Genomic DNA, 19,765 nt, shown 5'->3' on the forward strand with positions numbered 1-19,765 from the left:
TCCCTTGGATTCACCACAGACACGTGATACTGTTTTACACAACGAATTGTTTAACATATAATATATACCAGTAAGCCACACTATGAAGGCTGCTTTGCTGGGTTTCACATTTAATAGTATTAATTATAATAGTTCCTTGCACTTATACAGTATAGCGCTTTTCTGGACACTCAACTCAAAGCACTTTACAGGTAATGGGGACTCCCCTCTACACCCACCTGGATGATGTGACGGCAGCCAGAGTGCAACAGTACGTTATACTATCTACAGTGTACTGTATATAATTATAATAATAAGAATTGCTTACACTTATATAGCGCTTTTCTGGACACTCCACTCAAAGCGCTTTACAGGTAATGGGGATCCCCTCCACCACCACCAGTGTGCAGCCCCACCTGGATGATGCGACGGCAGCCGTAGTGCGCCAGAACGCTCACCACACACCAGCTCTCAGTGGGGAAGAGAACAGAGTGATGAAGCCAGTTCAGAGATGGGGATTATTAGGAGGCCATGATTGGTAAAGGCCAATGGGAAATTTGGCCAGGACACCGGGGTAACACCCCAACTCTTTTCAAGAAATTTTTAATGACCACAGAGTCAGGACCTCGGTTTTACATCTCATCCGAAGGACGGCGCCTGTTTACAGTATAGTGTCCCCGTCACTACACTGGGGCATTAGGACCCACATGGACCGCAGGGTGAGCGCCCCCTGCTGGTCCCACTAACACCTCTTCCAGCAGCAACCTCAGCTTTCCGAAAAGGTCCAGCTCCAGCGGGCTGCCAGTTGTGAGTCGCAGGGTGCTATAGCGGCTGCCCAGAATTTGTGTGATCTATCTCTGACATTCTGATAGTATAATAATACTATGTATTAAAATACACAGGGTAATTACTAATGGTCTAAATGGCCCTTTCGTGATGTACAAAAATGTTTTCATTCAATATGTTCTGTGTGGGGGGACAACACAGTGATGCAGTGCTGCCTCGCTGCACTGTGGCCCTGGGTTCAATTCTGGACCTGGGATGCTGTCTGCGTGGAGTTTGTACGTTCTCCCCATTATCGCATTGATTTCCTCCATGTGCTCTGGTTTCCTCGCACAGTCCAAAAACATACTGGTAGGATAACTGGCCTCTCGGGAAACTGGCCCTGGTGTGATTATGTTTGTGTCTGTCTGCTCTGCATCCTGGGTGTATCCCGCCTTCTGCCCATTGCTTGCTGGGATAGATAGCCTCCGGCTCCCCCTGATCGTGAATTGGATGAAGTGGTTAGAAAATGGATGGATGTTCTGTGTGCAGAAATATGTGAACGGATAAAATGCACAAAGCTGGAAGCTAAAAGAATGCAGGATTTTACTGTGCACTGTTAGTGCACTGTGCACTATGTTAGTGCACTATGCTAGTGCACTGTGCACTATGTTTTGAAAGGCAAAGGAGGAACATCTGCTTGATGTGCAAAAAGCAAACACCTATTGCTTCTGTGTTTGAAAAAACAAAAATAGAAACATTTTAAGACTTCTACCTTTTCAAGAAAATCTAGGATGTTGAGCTTTTTTTGTGCTGTTTGCAGTTGGCAAACACCTACTGCTCATGTTTTTAAAAAATAAAATCGACATTTTTTTAGACTTCTACCTTTTCGAGAAAATCCAGGATGTTGGGCTTTGTGTGTTGTTCCCATGGGATAGTCAATATCCTGTTGGTTGGTTTCAGAACTCTGATGTGTTCTTGTAAGGACAGGTAAGGACAATGTTTAGCTTATCTAAAATGCCCAAAGTCTTTCAGTCTTTAATGTTTGCAGTCAATTGTCAATTTTATTGAGACAATACAAAGGACAAAACCAAGAATATCCAAGCATTTCTTTACACCATCTGCAAAGACACTAATTTTATTTATTATAATAGCATTACATTACAATACTTTTTTTAAAGTCACAGGGGTAGCCTGCCTGAAATTCGTGTGTATCTACAGTATTGAGACTCATTTACATCATATCTAGTTGCAACCATTTTATGTTTTGTGAAAAAGACCTTCCCTGGTATTCTTTCATCTCAAAACCATCACTTTACAGGCAGAATTAACAACAATATGAAACAACTAACAAGCGACAAATGTTCACTCAAAAACTATAATCCTTCCATATACGAGTTTCATTTGTTCCTCAAAAATTGTTCATAAGGTGAAAACATCCATAAATCAAATAAAATTCGCATTAATTCCTCCGGCATCTCTGACTGGTTCCAGGAGTCAAATATATTCCTTTAGACACCTAACCTTCACCTTAATACAGCACAGAATGGTACTTAAGTATGAAAACAATAACACTAATTATTCAAGTAGCGTGCTTAAAGTCATTAGGCAATGCATACAAAATAGCAACACTCCTGCTCAATTACAGTACAGTACTGTAGTTACTTTACATTGTTATAGTCATTAGCACATGCATACACCTTAGGTACCGTCCTATACTATATGCACTTAACACAGACTCAAGCCTTAATTATAATAAAAGTTCAAATGTAATAAAAAATGGTAAATTCCTCAATTTTTAAAAAACAAAACACACCAAAACTGAACATCTGGGAAGATAAGAGAAATGTTCAATCTTTGCAATGCTTTATGAGAGCCCAGCACATAAGAGTAAAAATCTACTCATTAAATGCAATATAGGAATGACTACATCTCGTATAAATGAAAACACGTAGAGTGGTTTCTCGTACAGGGACGGATTACTGTACATGATTAAATGAAGCCCTCCTGAAGAGCCCTGTGTTGTCGTGCCAACTCCAGTCCTTTGAGAGTCACAGAACTTTGTTCAAAATTAATACTTAATCTCACTTTACCTGAAGAATGTCCCAGACTACAATTCTGGAGTTAAAGAATGTTGATTACTGCTTTAGTTGTTCCTTCTTTAACTCCCTGGATCTATCTGAAAAAGTGAGTTTTTCATGGCAAACCATCTCAGGAGAAGGCATCCTTTTTCTTCTGTTTGTATTTCAGTTACATTCTTCATTACTAAGGGATGGTGAGCTCTTCAATTGGAGTATGTACTTGACCTTTTTTATTTTCGGCACTTAAATAAACGTCTGATGTGGAACATTAAGCCTGTATCTAGTCTGTAGCCTGTAGTCTTTCCAAACAGCACTCACATATGTATGTTTTTAACTGAAAAGCTGAGAAGAATTTGTAATTTTTTTCATATTAGTATGCAAGTGGAGTCTAATTCCAGCTCTGCCTGCTTACCAATGTGAAAAACTATATTCGGCTGAGTATATTGGAACTGAAGGACTGAGTATTGGTATTTCAATATATTTTGTAAGAACGTTTCCCAAAAAGCAAGGAGTCTCTAAAAGCTGAAGTGCTGGTTGCAGTTGACAATTATTTTGTTCATTTTTTTTAAAGCAGCAGCAATAAATCATCATCCAAGGACCAGTTGGAACATTTTATTTGTGTGTGTAGGCCTGAGTGTGAATTTTTGCCCTGGAACAACATAGTTAAAGAAGTTGTTTGTCACCATGGAAACCACCGAGAGAACTGCAGCCTAAAGACAACCATTGCAACTCAGGACTTTGATCAGATTATTCCTTTTTAACAAAGGGCTGCCTGTCAGGGGGCGACAACATCACAAGCGGACGTAAAGGCAGACAAAGCATATATGAGCAACATCTGTTACCAGGGCAGTTGGCATTATCTTTAACACAAATGACTCGTGATGGAAAAAGATAGCATTATGCATGAAATACTTCTGTGTCAGCTAACCACAATTTAAAAAGCTTCCATCCCAGCAAATAAATGATACTAATATGACACTGCAATTCAAGACTTCATCATTATTGCCTTGATTCCTAAACAACAGAAGCTGTTACACAGATAATGATAGAGAATTCCTCTCCTGAAGGTTTCGGTATTGTATGTTACACCTCAAGTGACTGACAATCTAGTAAGGTTTTAGGTATAAATACTCTGTGCATGACCATCTTGGTGACAGGATTTATAGTCTTTTTACCACGTTTATGAGATGCTGTTGAAAATACGGAATGATCACTATCTCACGCTAACAGGGGGGAACTCTCGGAGATTTTATCCAGAGACGGGGAAAGTGATCGGCGATTCCAGGAGACTCCGGGGCTCCGGCGCTGACCGGTTGGCACCCCAGGCTACATGGCCACAGTGGTGCTGTTCTGGGGAGTGACCTTGGCCAAGCGGAGCTCCTTCCTGGAGCAGCTGCGAGTGCACAGCTGGCAGGAGGCACAGGCCGAGTTACAGCACGGGATGAACCGGCAGACGCTGACCCTCCACAGGAACCAGCCAGGGGACCAGCAGCACCAGAAGAGCAGCACCACCCCAGCTATCACCCCCAGCGCAATGTACAGGGCAATGAGAGACACGTACGTCTTCTTATCTGGGGAACAGAAGAGGCAGGCAGCCGGCAGTGAAGAGACCACATAATAAAACAAAGGGAACATGCAAGACAAGATGACAAGATGGGAAACCTAAGACATGAGGCACTGAGATGAACAGGAGATGCCAGCTATGGAGGCAAGGGGAGTTGTACCAACATGTGATGTAGGCTAAGGCCTAGGGAATCTCACCTACCTGTGATGGAGTCAGGCTGGGGAACAGCATCTGGAGACAGAGGCGGAGTCTGCAAGCTGCCAGCACAGCTCTGATTGGTAGGTGAGGTGTCAGTGGGCGGGGTTAAGATGGACGGAGATGAGGTCATTCCTGGGGACTTCGTTGGAACTGTGGAACTTGGCCCTTTATGAGGAAACACAAGAAAGGCGTTCTTTTCCCTCTTCACAAACTGGCACACAGATACACCATAATCACAGGGACAATAATTTGATTTGGCCAAATTTCAGGTTTAGTCCACTCGCATATTAGAAATGACTCACTGATATCTGCAGATACTTAGGCCATTCCTTGATTGAAAAGCAATACTAGGTGTGAATCCTGTGCAGTGTTTTTCGTTTGCTTCATTGCTGATGATGAGCCTTAGTTAAGAAATCCTTAACCTAAACAAATCAGAGGTTTCACTGCTCACCCTGACCTAGTCAGGATCTGTCAGTAATAGTTGTGTCAGTGTTTTTGATTGTTTCAAGCTCATTTGTTAAAAATGTCAATGAAGACTGGTGGTGTTTTTTTTCTGAAGAGCATAAATATTAACTGTCATAAAAAATTAAACGCAAATCCCTCAGAATGTTTAACACATGACAGTAAGTCTCAAACAATTACACACAACTTTCAGGATTTAGCATGAATTTTGTTGAAAAAAATGTTCTTAGTTCAAAGCAATCTTGATATTTGCAGTTGAACACAGTGTTGAAAAAGCAAACATTTGTATGTAGCACAATTGTTAGTTAATAAGATAGTGGTAACGAGTCTATAAACTGTAAATGACCAGCCACAAACATACCAATGCCTTTTCATACAATCTTAAATTGTCATTCTTGTGCTTCTCATTGTGACAAATTGACCTTCACTGTAGAGTTGTCAGCCAATCAATGTTTTTTTTTTAATTCAGGAGGTATGTAGGACCAGCTCAGTGTAAATGAGACTTCACAAAAATAACAATTTATGAACAAGCTAATTCATTCCCATTTGAACAGAGTTCTACTGACCTCGGCATTCTGCGGGCGGTAGAGATGACTGGTCACTGCCATCTCCACAGTTGTCCAGCCCCCGGTCATCACAGACCAGGTTCATGGGAATGCATTTCCCATTGTGGCAGGAGAAATAGGGCTCACCGCTGCACTCAGAATGGTTGAACCCTAAAACCTCAAAGACAACAACAGAGTAAAGATCAAAAAGCACCAACAGGCCACATCCACACTTTAGAAACCAACCACGCGTTCTTGTAGTGTTAATTACTTATTTAGCAATTGTCTGAAGAAACAAGAACTGATACAAGGATGAGTGAAGGAGGGTGACGGCACTCCAGTTCAGGACTCTTTTGAAAGCCTATGACTTTAGAACATTATACTGATTAAATAATTCACATTTTTTATCGGCCTGAGGTGTGACAACAGAAATACAGCTACCCACTTAAAAATAAGGATCTTGCTCAAATTAAGCACAGTTCCTGGTCAAATAAAATGAGAAGCCCACTGAAATCCAGACCCATGTTCTCAACATTCGCCATGTGAACAGTTGATCAGTTGAGTTAGGAATTTCTTGATGATGATCAATGATTTAAGATTCAGGCAAATCCTTGCATTAAGATTAATGAGGGTGCAGGAAATGGTGCCATTTTCCATGGAAATGTTTTGAAATCATCTACAGCTGTTATTGTATTTCAAGTTCTTCATGAGTTGCTGAAAAGCTATAATCTCCTATGAATCTTTGATGAGGATCCAGCCCACCCTGGAACTGCCTTTATGATTACGGGTAACCAGATATATATTTATTATCATAACTTGAGTCCAAACAAGGGTCTATGCAGTGGGGGGAACAGGGGTCCTCTCTCTCCAGGGTGTTCCACACACATCTATCAATGGGCGAGATCACAGCACTCAATTTCGGGGGTTCAAAGGGGTAAATTCATGGTACAGGTCCTGCAGCAGATGACCCCTTCACTGGGACAACCTAACATGAACAGATGTTGCTACATTTACCAAAATAAAGGCAGGTTAAACAGCAAAGTGTTATAGGCACCTTGTGCTTAAAACAAAACCATCTTATGACTCCTGTTCTATAAACCTATTAATCAGCCCTTGTATAAAGTTGGAATGGTCGGTGTGTATAGGGTGTAAATAAAGGGCCATCATGTGGAACTGTTTTCACAGATCTACACATGCAGAGCATGGTTTAGAAACAGCAAATCAATCACATCATCAATGAAAACAGCACTGCTCAATCCAGGAAGCCGGACATTATGCAGACATCCCAAATCCCCTGGAAGTCAGCGTCTCCTCCCTGCCTGTGAGATTACTCAACGGGACCGGTGAGTTATACTATCTATAGTGTACTGTATATAATAATAATTATAATAATTGCTTTCACTTATATAACGCTTTTCTGGACACTCCATTTAAAGTGCTTTACAGGTAATAGGATCCCCTCCACCACCACCAGTGTGCAGCCCCACCTGGATGATGCGCCGGCAGCCATAGTGCGCCAGAACGCTCCCCAAACATCAGCTCTCAGCGGGGAGGAGAGCAGAGTAACGAAGCCAATTCATAGAGGGGGATTATTAGGAGGCCATGATTGGTAAGGGCCAATGGGAAATATGGCCAGGACGGTGGGGTTACACCCCTACTCTTTTCGAGAAACACCCTGGGATTTTTAATGACCACAGAGAGTCAGGACCTCGGTTTTACATCTCATCCGAAGGACGGCGCCTGTTTACAGTCTAGTGTCCCCATCACTACACTGGGGCATTAGGACCCACATGGACCGCAGGGTGAGCGCCCCCCGCTGGCCCCACTAACACCTCTTCCAGCAGCAACCTTAGTTTTTCCCAGGTGGTCTCCCATCCAGGTACTGACCAGGCTCACATCTGCTTCAGTGGGTTGCCAGTTGTGAGTTGCAGGGTGATATGGCTGCTGGCGATAATATATATATATATTCTAGGATCTATAGTGTATTGCATATATATTACAGTATCTATAAAAAATATCCCTGAAATCCATTTTTCAAAGTGTCTAAAAAAATTAAAAGTCCGAACTCTCACCGAGCCTGAAGGACGTAAAATCCCCGACGAAGTCCACTCTTGGCTGTGTCCCCCTGGTCACCAGCCGCAGCGTCAGGTAGTTCCCTGTGGACAGAACGGGTCTGGGCAGGCTCTTCCCACACAGCGGCGGGCCCATGACCGGGGCGGCCTTGTCCCTGCCGTCGTAGAACTGGATGTAGGAGCCGGCGTGACAGGGGTCCGGGGCTCCGTCTCTGGGCGTGGCCTCACTGCGAGGACCAGGCCCCGTGGGCCCGGCGGAGAGGAGCTGCCGCGCGCCCTCGGGGGGGGGGCTGGGGTGGGGCTGGCTCAGGGAGTTGACCCTCAGGAGGCTGTACACCAGGAAGAAGCGGAACTGGAACTGCACCTTGTCTTTGGGTGAGGCGGCCTGCATGGTCAGGTGACAGTCTGTTCCCATGGTGACGAAGTAGTACTTCCGGGACTCCCTGTGCGAGTTGACTATCATTCCGTCTCCATGGATGGTCTGCCCACAGAAGTCCACTAGATTCACTGGGAGGAACACGGAGAGACTGTTAACCACTGGGACTGTCCGAAATTATTCTTGCTTTGTTACTGATGAAGATGCTGTAGCTGCCACATGGCCTGATAGTCCCTCTTGGTATCCCGAGACAGAATATATACTGATAGAAAAAAGAAATGCAACATTTTCTGGAATGAGAATACTACAGTGCCTATAAAAAGTACTCACCCCGCTTGGCCTTTTTCACATTTTTCTGCTGTTCACAAACAGTCCCCACCCAACCTGATGGAGCTTGAGCAATTTGCCCAAGAAGAATGGGCAAAAATTCCAGTGTCAAGATTTGCAATGCGGATAGAGACTTATCCAAAGAGACTCACAGCTGTAATTGGTGCTAAAGGTGGTCCTACCAAGTATTAACTCTGGGGGGGTGTTTGTTATTTTTAATTAATTTAGGAAACTATCACTTATCACTTTGATATTATAGAGTACTTTGTGTCGATGAGTGGCAGAAATACTCAGTTCAATACATCATGGTTCCATGCTGCAACACAATAAAATGTGATAAAGTCCAAGGGGGGTGAACACTTTTTATAGTCACTGTATAAAGTAGTTATAGTTTATGAACTTTCACAAAAAGTTGTCAATTTGTTTTAAGCCCTCTGACCAGCAGTACAGCTTGTGCAGTGAGGCACTGCAACTTGCCGATCACACGAAAGCTCGTTAGGTGCACTTTTACCCAACGAGGTCCAGGTGGAACAATGCCTGATCAGGTCACCTTTAAAAAGGCCTTAATTCGAAGCTTAGGTCACTGCAAGAAAAAGGCCACACTTAGTCAGTTTTCTGTGCATTTCATAATGCCTCGAATGTCACCAGAAGCAAGGGAGAGGGCCACTGGCATGCTGCAGGCAGACATGTCGTTTTCCAGCGTTGCCAGACACTATGGAGTAATCTGCTCCACTGTTTCCTGACTGCAGAGAAGGTTTCAGCAGACCGGCAGGACAGATGACCGTCCAAGATCTGGTCGGCCTCAAGTGACCACACCAGAGCAGGACCAACACATCAGACCGGTCCACCTGAGAGATAATTTCAGATCTGCCACCGGTACTGCTGCTGAACCTGCCGGCAGACACAATGTCCACATCAGTGACAGGACAGTGAGGCTCCATGCTGCTGGTGTTAGAGCAAGGCGACCTGTCAGAGGCCCTCTGCTCACACCTCCTAGACGTCACACCCGACTGGCTTGGGCCAGACAGAGGCTGCGGTGGACTCGTCAGCAGTGGCATCAGTTCCTCTTCACAGATGAGTCTCTCTTCAGCCTGTCCCACGCAGACGGGAGGGCCAGAGGGTGGAGGAGGAGGTGTTGCATTTCTTTTTTTTCAGAAGTATATCTGACCCAATGTGAAAGCCATTATTATTTTATTACTGGCTAGCCAATATTTTTTTTGAACAAGCTATGCGTATTCTAAATTTGCGAGACATCTTCACTAAGATAGATTACATTTTTAGTTGTTTTTTATATAGATATGAAGGATAATTTAACAGCAGTATAAATACTATTACTGTAAGATGCTTTACTACTGTACATACTTTTGAAGTACAAGCAGACAAAGACACCATTTCAGATTCCCCGTTTTTGTTCATCTAAAGGAGATCTACAGCATCACTGGCAAAACTTAGCACCAGTTGTGGTGTCAGTGCAACAGAATGAATGTCTCAACAGTCAAAAGGAAAGAGACTGATCTTCAAGCTTGATATGTACCGTGGAACACCCAATACGATGTTTTAACTTCACAAGAACAGATGAAAATTAAGTCCAAATTAAAAAGTAGAAAGAAAAAACACAAAGTTTCAGCTGTTGTGTCTTCTTGAGGAGTGAGTCAAGAGAGCCCAACAGTCAAAATGTTGCACATTGTTTCTCTTTTCTGTTTTCCGGAGTGGAAATAACCTTATTTGTTCCTCTGCAGCCCCCACACACTAATGTATCATAGCTCCTCACCCACACCTCTCCATCCGAACATCACCTGCAGAATACCTACTGCAGTGTCCTTTTCTTTCTTCAGGGTTAAAGAAGACCTTCTGTCCCAAGTACCTTGAGACAAACTGTTGTCCATCTGAAGAGGTAATAGATACCTACTCTCCTAAAAAAAACTCATTCCGCTTTTTCCTCAGCAATTCCTATTGGAAAAGTTGTAATCTGAGACTCACTGTTTAGTCATCTTGAACTATACATGAATATTTGTTTTCGAATAAAAAATGAAGCACTTAAAAGCCAAGCACTTTTGTCAATAACCTGTTACTGACAGGTACAAAAACCACAACAAAATTCTATCAGGTTTAAAGTATTGTTTTCAATTAAGGCGCAGGTGCTGCGAATGTAACGTATTCCTGGAAATGTTTTCGTGGTGCGTCTTTGAGACTAGGATGGATTTCATTAAGCTGCACTAGATCGTACACTTTAAGGTATAAAAAAGGCTATTGTACTCACATTTGTTTTTGCTTTTTAAAGCCTAAAAAAAGTCACCAAAATAGCTGCCTTGTCCGTCTTGCCAGAGAAAACGGTTTTTAATACTTTTTACAGGGTTAAAGGCTTTACGACATGCTTAGCCGTTATCTATCACGAGCAGTCCTCTCGGCCTCACCCATTTGGAACGAAGCCCTAATAATACAAAGATTTATCACCTCGTGGGCATTTATTAGTCCCGTTTCCACGGGTGAATGCCACTCGCTTCAGGACTGCTTCTCAGGAATGTCACAGGGGGAGCTTCGTTTGTGGGAACCCACCCATGATTCAGACCCTCGGCAAACACATTTCCTCTTCACTGGGAAAGCAAAACGCCAACTCGCAAATAAACTTTTTACTGGGGTACAGCCGCATGGAGCAGAACAGTTTTAGGAAGTTACGGCGCCTTTCGAGCGCTGTGTACTGTGCGGCAGCAGTGTTCCAATCAACATTTGGAAATGACCCATGATTCATTTTTCTTTTTTTTTCTTTCATGGGGAAAAAACCCTGTATCGTTAAACATTTTTATCACAATGCGTCTTAAAATACTCCACATTCTGTCCCAATTCTGAGTGCAGTTATTGCTCTTGTTAAAAATCTGGTTAACATGTAAAAAGTGAAAAACATCTTACGTCTGTTATTTGAATAATTTTTAAGTGTTTAATATTACCTTTTCTAGATTACGTCTCAGGGATTGGGTTTGCCTAAACATACACTGAATCTTCTTCAGTTGCAACCTCATGTATATGGAACGGTCCTGTCTTTTTTTTGTTTCACATTTTAAATAACCTTATCCGACTTTTGTCCGCAAAATCGCAATCAAAAAACACAGATTGAAAACCATTTACCAATCATTTTTTTTTAAATCTGCTTTCAAAATAGTATCAGGCTTTTACTAAATGACATAACGGAATCATGTACAGCATGACGAAAAAGCCATTGTTTATATGTACTGTATGTGGAAAGAATCCGAGCTCACAAAACCTTGCGTTTTACGTGATATAATTTCGCCAAATGTTCTTTTCTTTTGGACTCTCTGGGCGAGAATTGGAACACCTGCAGCTACCAAAGTTACCCGTTTTAAAAAATTGCCAAAACAAGCTAGTTCTATAAAGCACATGCGAAAGCTCTCGGAATGTTTAAGGGTTCTGTATTGATATCGTACAATATATTAGGTCGATAGCGTTACATGCTTTCGGGAACAAAACCACAGTTTTAAACAAAAGCGCCTTCTGGTTTGTTTGCGCACAATGCGTGCTCGGGATGTCGAATGCTAAGTGGATCGTAGGAAGTCCAAACAAAGCGCACAGACTGCGCAATGAAATCTGTTCACAACCGCACTGTCAAAAAAAAGTGTCGCCTACAACTAAAATGTTAATTGTCGATTTAGAAAAAAATAAAAGGAACTTAAATCTTAATTGGATGGGGAGAATTTTGGCAGGGAGAGGAAAAACAACGCTTTGAAATAGGGTGATTTATAGAGCGATTTTTTTTGTTTCTAGGAATAACTGCAAGCCTCCAGAATAGAAAACCAGCATGAGTCAATGGAAGAAGGAACGTAGTTTTAAAATTTGGTATTCAAAGGCAAAGGAAACGGGCCCCTCTTTTAATTGGATAAATAAAAATAAATACCTTTCGTGGAAACTTATAACTGATTTATTAAAGATATAAAAAAAGAACATTCATATTGAGTTTTGTAAGCGTTGACAATTTGTACTCCACAGGCTTAAAAGGGGACGTAATGCACTGTAAATGCATGCAAATGTGTTTGCTGGTGTGTTTCATTAATGGGCATTAATATAATTCATACATTAAAGATGTTTCTTTGCCTATGCTTTAAATGTATGTAAATCAATATTGATGCATTGTTTTGTCAGCTATAAATTCCACAATCTAAACAAACGTTAAACAACGTTTTGAGACACTATATAAACGCTTTACTTCCTTGCTTTCCACAATAAAAATCATTTGTACTGCACGTAAATATTTTTTTTTTACAATATTCCTGTCTCTGGCGGGCAATAAAGCCAGTTAGTAGCCTATTACGTTTTCATTCATCAGAAGTTTTGTGGCCACAAAGCTCGGGGCAGGTCAAAGAGAAGCGCAACTTAAAAGCTACATAACGGCAATGGTACATAATTCGCACAAACAAAAGTGCTAACGGGCTGCCAAGAGCTACAGATAAATTAAGCACCCGGGACAAAATGTCAGGCTAATTGCAAGTGGGATGTGGAAATATACAAATGAAGCACCCTATAAATCTTAAAAATGGATTCCCTTGTCTCCTTACCTGTCTCGATGGCATGAGCCCGGAGTGTCATAAAGTTTAGCAGAACAAATAGTTTTGACAGGCGCTGTAACCGGTCCCTCGCGTCAGCCATTTCGACATTCCTAAATGCGTCTCGGCTGTTCCCAACGAGCACTCCACTTCAGCCGCGTGACACGGGGGTTCCCCTTAAGCCAACAACAGCTGTTTCTCTATGGAGCCCAACTGCAACCTCCACCGACAAACGCTAACACGTCGCCCTTGAATTTCCAATGCAGGCGTCGGGGGAGAAGGCGGGATGGGTGTACTGGTGATTGATGCTTTAAAAAAAAAAAAATCTTATTTTTTTTCTTATAAGTTTGCGATATCCCGTAGAGATTAATAACTTGACTTTTGTGTGTAGCTTATCCCTCTCTTTGTTTCTGGGTGTCCTCGGATCACCATGACAACGGCGCTAATTTAAAGGGTCAACACGGCCCGTATAGTGGCTATTTGCCCCCGTACAAAGAAAGAGGTTAGTGAGAAAGTAAGGACCTTGTAAACACACAGGATTACTTCAAGGACCAGAAATATCAGGCGAAAGAAGCTGGGGATCCGTTTTTATCGCAGTGAGAACGTTATAGACCGATGGACGCTTTTTTAATCATTATAAAAAAAAACAGAGATCCGAAACTGATCTTTTCAAAGTAAGGTCTGTCAGGAATAAGAATAAAATAACCTGTGCAACCCAGCATAGTACAGTAGCCAACGACTTCCTTTTTAATTAATGAAAAAGTTCATTAAAGAGGCCATTTGTACGACGCGAACGCCGGGATCACCACAGAATGTTTGCCCTCAATGAAAAACCTTGCAAAAAAAATCATTTATGTAATAAACGTGAACAGCAATCGACTGCAGTAATAATAAAACATGAAATTGTGCCACCATTTATTAAAAAGTCGTATATGCGTGGTAAGTGTCTTGGCAACGTGAAGAATGTACCGTAAAGTAAGACTAAACCCCGAGCTGTTGACTCGTACAGTGCATCTCAACGCGATCACAGATCATTAGGAAACTCACTGACTGACTAACTGAAAGCACGGCTTTGAAACGCGAGAGAATGCTATGCGAACATGCAACCTCCACGAAGGACAGACCTCAAGAGCTGTGAGCCAAGCCGACACCTGTTAATGGTGCCAGTTAACCGGCGTGATTCTAATAACGCGGTAGCTGTTAAAGTCGTAGCTGTCGAAGTTTTAGAATCCAGCTGGACCTGCATTCACAAAATGAATTTCATCCGTAACATTTCAATTTTGCCCAAACGCCAGGGTCATCTATCCTGTAGTTTGAACGAAAGTAATCTTGTGAATACACATCCAACTAAATCCGAAGAATGTCACAGCTGAGTGAAACTAATTTTTCAAAACAAAAACAAACATTTGATGGAGCTAACACATCGGCTGGCCACAATATTAGAAACCCCTAGTCAAAATTAATGGGACGCTCTCAGTGGGTGGCCCTGAGAGTCTGGGACAAGGAGCAAAGGCGGCTTTTATCAGCTTCTCTGTCCAGAACAATCCACAGAAAAGTGTCCCCTCACAAGGCCAGTTGCCCAGAAACCATTAATCTACCAGTAAGTCTTTGGACTGTGGGGAGAAACCAGAACACCAGGAGTAAACCTACATAATCACACAGAGAACATGTAAACTCCACACAGACAGAACCCCAGGTCTGGAATTGAACCCAGGACCCCAGAGCTACAAAGCAGCACTGCTAACTGCAGCACTGTGCTGCCCCCTACTCCGAACAACTGGCTTTAAAACATTTGCATAGTTGCAGAATTAAGTCATTTCACTTTGTGTGGTAAAACTGGAAATCTTAATGATTGTAAGGCTGTGAAAGTTCTCAATTAACATAAACAAGATAATATAGTAAAGGAAGTGCACTGCAGAAATTATTCAATTTCAAATTACATTAACTCTTTAGCATTTTTTGTAATTATAATATTGCTGTAGATGAGGGATCACAATACACAGTATATCTTTTTATATAGATTTCCTAAGGAAAAGAACGAAAATGATAAAACATAAGACGTGGATTTGTGGTATAAAGTATCATTTACATTCAGAAGAAGACTGAGAGGGAAAGGTTTTTTTATAAGAAGTCAGCACACAAGTGGAAATTAACAAGAGATGTTTTTTTTTAGTATTTTAGTCTTGGATGCTTGGAGTGAATCGATCCATTCATTTTCTAACCACTTTATTCAATACAGGATTGCGAGGGGAGACGGAGCCTATCCCAGTGTCAGGAATCCTCAAGGAAAAGGTATACAGATCCTGTGCAGACGCAGGAGTAGGTACTGTAGGTGACGAAGCAGGCGAACAATCCGGTACGTCAGGCGAGTCCGTGGTCAAAAGGAGAAAGGTGGTTTGAAATCCAGGAAGTACAACTAGTGGCAGAATCCAGAATCCAGAATCCTGAATCCAGAATCAACACCAGGTAGCGCTCTCAAGCAGTAGACCCAATACCGAGCAGCGGGAAGCGGGTTAGGATGGTTTACATTGTGCTGATGGATTAACACGTGCGGCGGCGCTCGTTATTATTAACCCGCTGCTGGTACTGGTCAGTTCTTTTGTAAGATGATCTCCGCTGGCTGGTGGTCGTGACACCCAGCGAGCAACGGGCGCAAGGCAGGGTACACCCCAGTGCATCGCAGGGCACACACAGACAAAGGCATGCAGAACGACATCGGAGCACCCGGGGGAAACCCACACCGTCACACGGAGAACAGGGAAACTCCACGCAGACAGCATCCCGGGTGTGGAACTGAACCCACCCCTACAGTACGGAAGCGCATTGCTGCCAAAAAGGGGGAAAACATCGTCCCTTAATCTCGTTATTACGAGGTAGCAATGATTACGTCAGTGTACAGTATGTACAACCTGTTAAGTTGTGCACTGAACGCATCCAGTACGGATTTACTTTCGACTGGGGTTTAGTTATAATGACACCATGCAATTTTTAGCCAATATGAACAGAATCATTATAAGCACGAGGACCAGTTTTGTGGGATTTAGAGATCAAAGCAACGACGGTTCCGTTATGAACAGTTACACGTGCGGTCAGTCCCACCGCTTAAAACTGAAAGTCCGCACGTAGCGATATTGTAGGTATTAAATGACAATTGCGCTATCGCGTGATCACATAAAGTACGCAAGAATTACTACCTGGCAATTACGAAATAAGGGAGAGGATTTTTAACTTTAACTTAGTGGCAGCAATGCGCTTCCGTTCTACAGTGATCGAGCCAGGTGAGTGGAGCTGTGCATCCTGAGATCCCATTCAGAATTCACTGCCGGCTGGTCCTGGGTGCCGTCGCATCATCCAGGTGGGGCTGCACACTGGTGGTGATGGAGGGGATCCCCATTACCTGTAAAGCGCTTTGAGTGGAGTGTCCAGAAAAGCGCTATATAAGTGTAAGCAATTATTATTATTAGTACCATGTATAACGTCACTTGGGGGGGATAAAGGCGCTATATAAATGTAATAAATCGCTCATTCGAAAAACGCACGAGGCTGTGTTACATTTAATAGAGAGCCCCCCCAAAATCAGTTTTCCTTTTTGCTAGAGAACCACCTGAGCGTTTTTTTGCGTTCGTTTGTGTCTCGCGGGGATCGTCAGTCCACTGGATTGGTGAAACCGGAGTCTTGGGTGGACACGGCATTCTCACGGACACGCACGCGTCGGCACGGATCCTGCATCCTCCTGCCCCCTGATTATTTGGTTGTCTGCCACGCGAGTTAGTCAGAGGTACAGTATGCGCGCCTCCGATCTGCGGAGGGGACGAGCCCACGTTCGCAGTGGGAGGGGTGTGATGTCACCCTCTGGGTATTTTCAGTTCAATTCAAGGGCTTTATTAGCATGACCGATGGGTACAATCAGTGTTGCCAAAGCAAATAAAATGAACATGAAACAAAACAAAAAATCTACAGACGTATTACAGACATTTACAACCTAGACATATCACAAAATATTGACATATACTGTAAACATATTGAGCATTATTGGGGGACAGACTCACTGTTCCTCAGGCTGTGGTAGGAGATCACATACTGGGCTGCCAGTTCAACTGAGTTCCCTCCTCCCTGTTCCAGTAGGATTGGGACCTGTTGTGGGAGACCGCTGGCAGGTGTGGGAACTCTGGGATTAGATTTCTGAATATAGGGAAGAATGTTTCACTAATCCCGGAATATCTGTCACAGTGCAGTAGGATGTGCACCCCTGACTCTATTTCTCCCCGCTGGCAGTGTGTATCTAAGAGCAGAGGGCAAGACGGGAGACCATACTGCGTAGGTAAGGATCGACATTAAAGTACTGTGGCAAAAACGCATCTAGCCCTTCTGTGTCTAAGCAAAAATGCACCATGTTAAGAGTTCGGAATTAAAGTCCCATCCATTCCCAGCGCAGTCAGGCCAACCCTGTTAAAAGGCCTTACGGGGAAGAAAAAATCAACAATATTTTATGTGGGTAGCTGCGTCAGCATGCGTAGGCTGCAAAGGAACAAGTAATAGGTTTATTCCATGCTGAAAAAAAGAAGAAAGAGAACACAACGTTTCGGCCGTGGAGCCTTCTTCAGCCTTTTTTCAGCATGGAATAAACCTATTACTTGTTCCTTTGCAACAATATTTTATGCATTGGTTTAAAACACAAATTATCAAAGAAAACCAGACGGTACGCGTTTATAAACCAGAAATCGAGTTATCTCAAAAAACAAAAGCAGGTGTCGTATCCAGGCCAGTATCCCCTGGAAATGTGCCCCCCCACTCCGAAATGCGCACGCACCGCTATCTCGGGGACGTCTGGTTTTCCTCATCCCTCCACAGATAAGAGTGATTTATTTGTAACGCATAAGGATAGAAATTGCACAGGGCCCTTATGTGCTTTCTTTCGGGTTCCCCTATCTTGTGTAAAGAGATTTTAAACGTAATTTAATGTTTTTAAAGGACTCGGATCCCTAGCGAACGCATGAAATACGCCGAGAAAGCGATATAAACGCACACAGACACGGGGCTGCCGGTTGTCCAGATCGTACTGAGCAAAGGCTCCAACATCCCTGCGGGAGCTGCCTGCGTCATTCAGTGTCCCGGAAAGTGCTCCGGCGCGCCTGCGCGGGATGGAGCTGGGTACGGATTCCCAGGGGATACCGAACCGGACACGACCGCCGGTCTTGCTGCGGTCACTGAGCGTTCACCGTCTCAGCCCTGCCAAGTCAAAAACCCAGAACTTCATTCTCGCAACAAGTAAAAGAAAACAAAACCCCCGTTGTTAACTCGGGAAGCGATACACCCACCCATCCCTTTCGTAACTGCTTATCCAGCTGAGACCGGCCCAGCAAGCAACGGGCGCAGGTCAGGGTACTCTCTGGGCCCACACTCGGGCCGGCTTTCCCAGAAGCCACATTCATCTGTCAGCATGTTTTCGGACTGTGGGAGGAAACTGGGAAACATTTCTCAGAGCAAATCCAGGCGGTCCGGCCCTGTAAGGGATGTATGAACTGGCTTCATCACTCTGCTCTCCTCCCCACTGAGAGCTGATGTGTGGGGAGTGTACTGGCGCACTATGGCTGCTGTCGCATCATCCAGGTGGGGCTGCACACTGGGGGTGGTGGAGGGGATCCCCATTACCTGTAAAGCGCTTTGAGTGGAGTGTCCAGAAAAGCGCTATATAAGTAAAAGCAATTATTATTATTATTATTATTATTATTATTATATAGTAATACACAGTATAATAATTGGTGCCCGCAATTCAGGCTGTGTATAGCGCAGCATGGGTCTATACAGAAATGCAACGTTAAACTATGTGAAGTGGCGATACCAGTATATTTTGATACCAATGTGACAAAGAATGGGGAGCTAGGGTCTTCTTCCCCGTGTTTCTCCGCCGGATAAGGACGTTGGAGCCGTCAGGGGACAGCAGTGAACACCAGCTACCCCTCACCGTTTCGAGCGATATACTTCACGGCAAAAAAAAAAAATGTCCACACGTCTTCTCAAGCAAGCGACTAAGACGTCAATTTTTTTTACCAGTTTTTTCAACATCAGAAAAACCAAAAAAAAGGAGACGAAATATCAAAACAGATACAGAAATAGACGCACTTCACAGCCAGAGGAATTCACAATTCTAAAAGCAGAAAATTAAGCTTTTTACATATTTCCATCGTATGTCTTGCATTTTGATTCTTTACATTTCTAATAGAATGTGAATAAAAAAAGGAATTCTACCTTAAAAGCATTAATAGAGGGAGCAGTATTAATTATAATAATTACTTACACTTATATAGCGCTTTTCTGGACACTCCACTCAAAGCGCTTTACAGGTAATGGGGATCCCCTCCACCACCACCAGTGTGCAGCCCCACAGACCATTTCTTTTTTGTGGATGAAGTGTTTCGCCAAAATAACAAACAGATTGATCATAAAAACCTATCTGTTATCCAAGGCAGGTCTAACAAAATCTAAAAAAATATAATATCAGCATCTCTCAATTGAACCTTTACATTCAAATCTGCACCAAGAGACGGAGCTTTTAAAAACGCTGGCGTTGCAGAATGAACGCCGGGCGAGTCGCAACCAATTTCCTCATTGACAAGATCTCCAAAATCCCTCCGGCATTTAACTATGGTTGGTCAACCAAACAAGCAGTGTGTATCCATTAAGCGCACACTTATGTGCTATAAACCCTTTATTTCGCTTTAGTGTGCGCGTTTCTAAGGCGCCGACGGGCTTGAGCGCGCTCTCCGGAGCACCTGCCACCCCGCTCGCCCGAGCCCCCATCACGCGCCGCGCCGCGCCACGCCCCTGCTCGTCTCGGGGCGCACG

General features: G+C 43.3%; 1 protein-coding gene across 3 annotated transcripts; it reads right to left on the reverse strand.

Moving 5' to 3' along the window:
- Positions 1–1,840: 1,840 nt before the first annotated feature.
- On the reverse strand, positions 1,841–19,712 carry ldlrad2 (low density lipoprotein receptor class A domain containing 2). Of its 3 annotated transcripts, none has more exons than XM_069183637.1 (5): positions 19,218–19,712; positions 7,664–8,170; positions 5,613–5,762; positions 4,588–4,749; positions 1,841–4,393 (listed from the first exon to the last, which is right to left on the reverse strand). In XM_069183637.1, the coding sequence occupies exons 2-5, from the start codon at positions 8,124–8,126 to the stop codon at positions 4,149–4,151; spliced, it is 1,020 nt and encodes a 339-aa protein (XP_069039738.1). In that variant the 5' UTR covers positions 8,127–8,170; positions 19,218–19,712; the 3' UTR covers positions 1,841–4,148. The 3 variants fall into 3 exon arrangements, with proteins under 3 accessions (XP_069039738.1, XP_015192301.2, XP_015192302.2); XM_015336815.2 differs by lacking the exon at positions 19,218–19,712 and adding an exon at positions 12,932–13,494; XM_015336816.2 differs by lacking the exon at positions 19,218–19,712 and adding an exon at positions 10,627–10,770.
- Between the last annotated feature and the right edge of the window lie 53 nt (positions 19,713–19,765).

Source organism: Lepisosteus oculatus, chromosome 25 (genome assembly GCF_040954835.1).
Source record: "Lepisosteus oculatus isolate fLepOcu1 chromosome 25, fLepOcu1.hap2, whole genome shotgun sequence".
NCBI classification, from domain to species: domain Eukaryota; kingdom Metazoa; phylum Chordata; class Actinopteri; order Semionotiformes; family Lepisosteidae; genus Lepisosteus; species Lepisosteus oculatus.

Coding starts and splice junctions, on each gene's coding strand:
- ldlrad2 (XM_015336815.2), bottom strand. CDS start 13,022: ATGGCTGACGCGAGGGACCGGTTACAGCGCCTGTCAAAACTATTTGTT. Junction 8,171..12,931: donor GGCTCATGCCATCGAGACAG/GTAAGGAGACAA, acceptor TGTTCCTCCCAG/TGAATCTAGTGGACTTCTGT. Junction 4,394..4,587: donor CCAGCCTGACTCCATCACAG/GTAGGTGAGATT, acceptor TCTGTTCCCCAG/ATAAGAAGACGTACGTGTCT.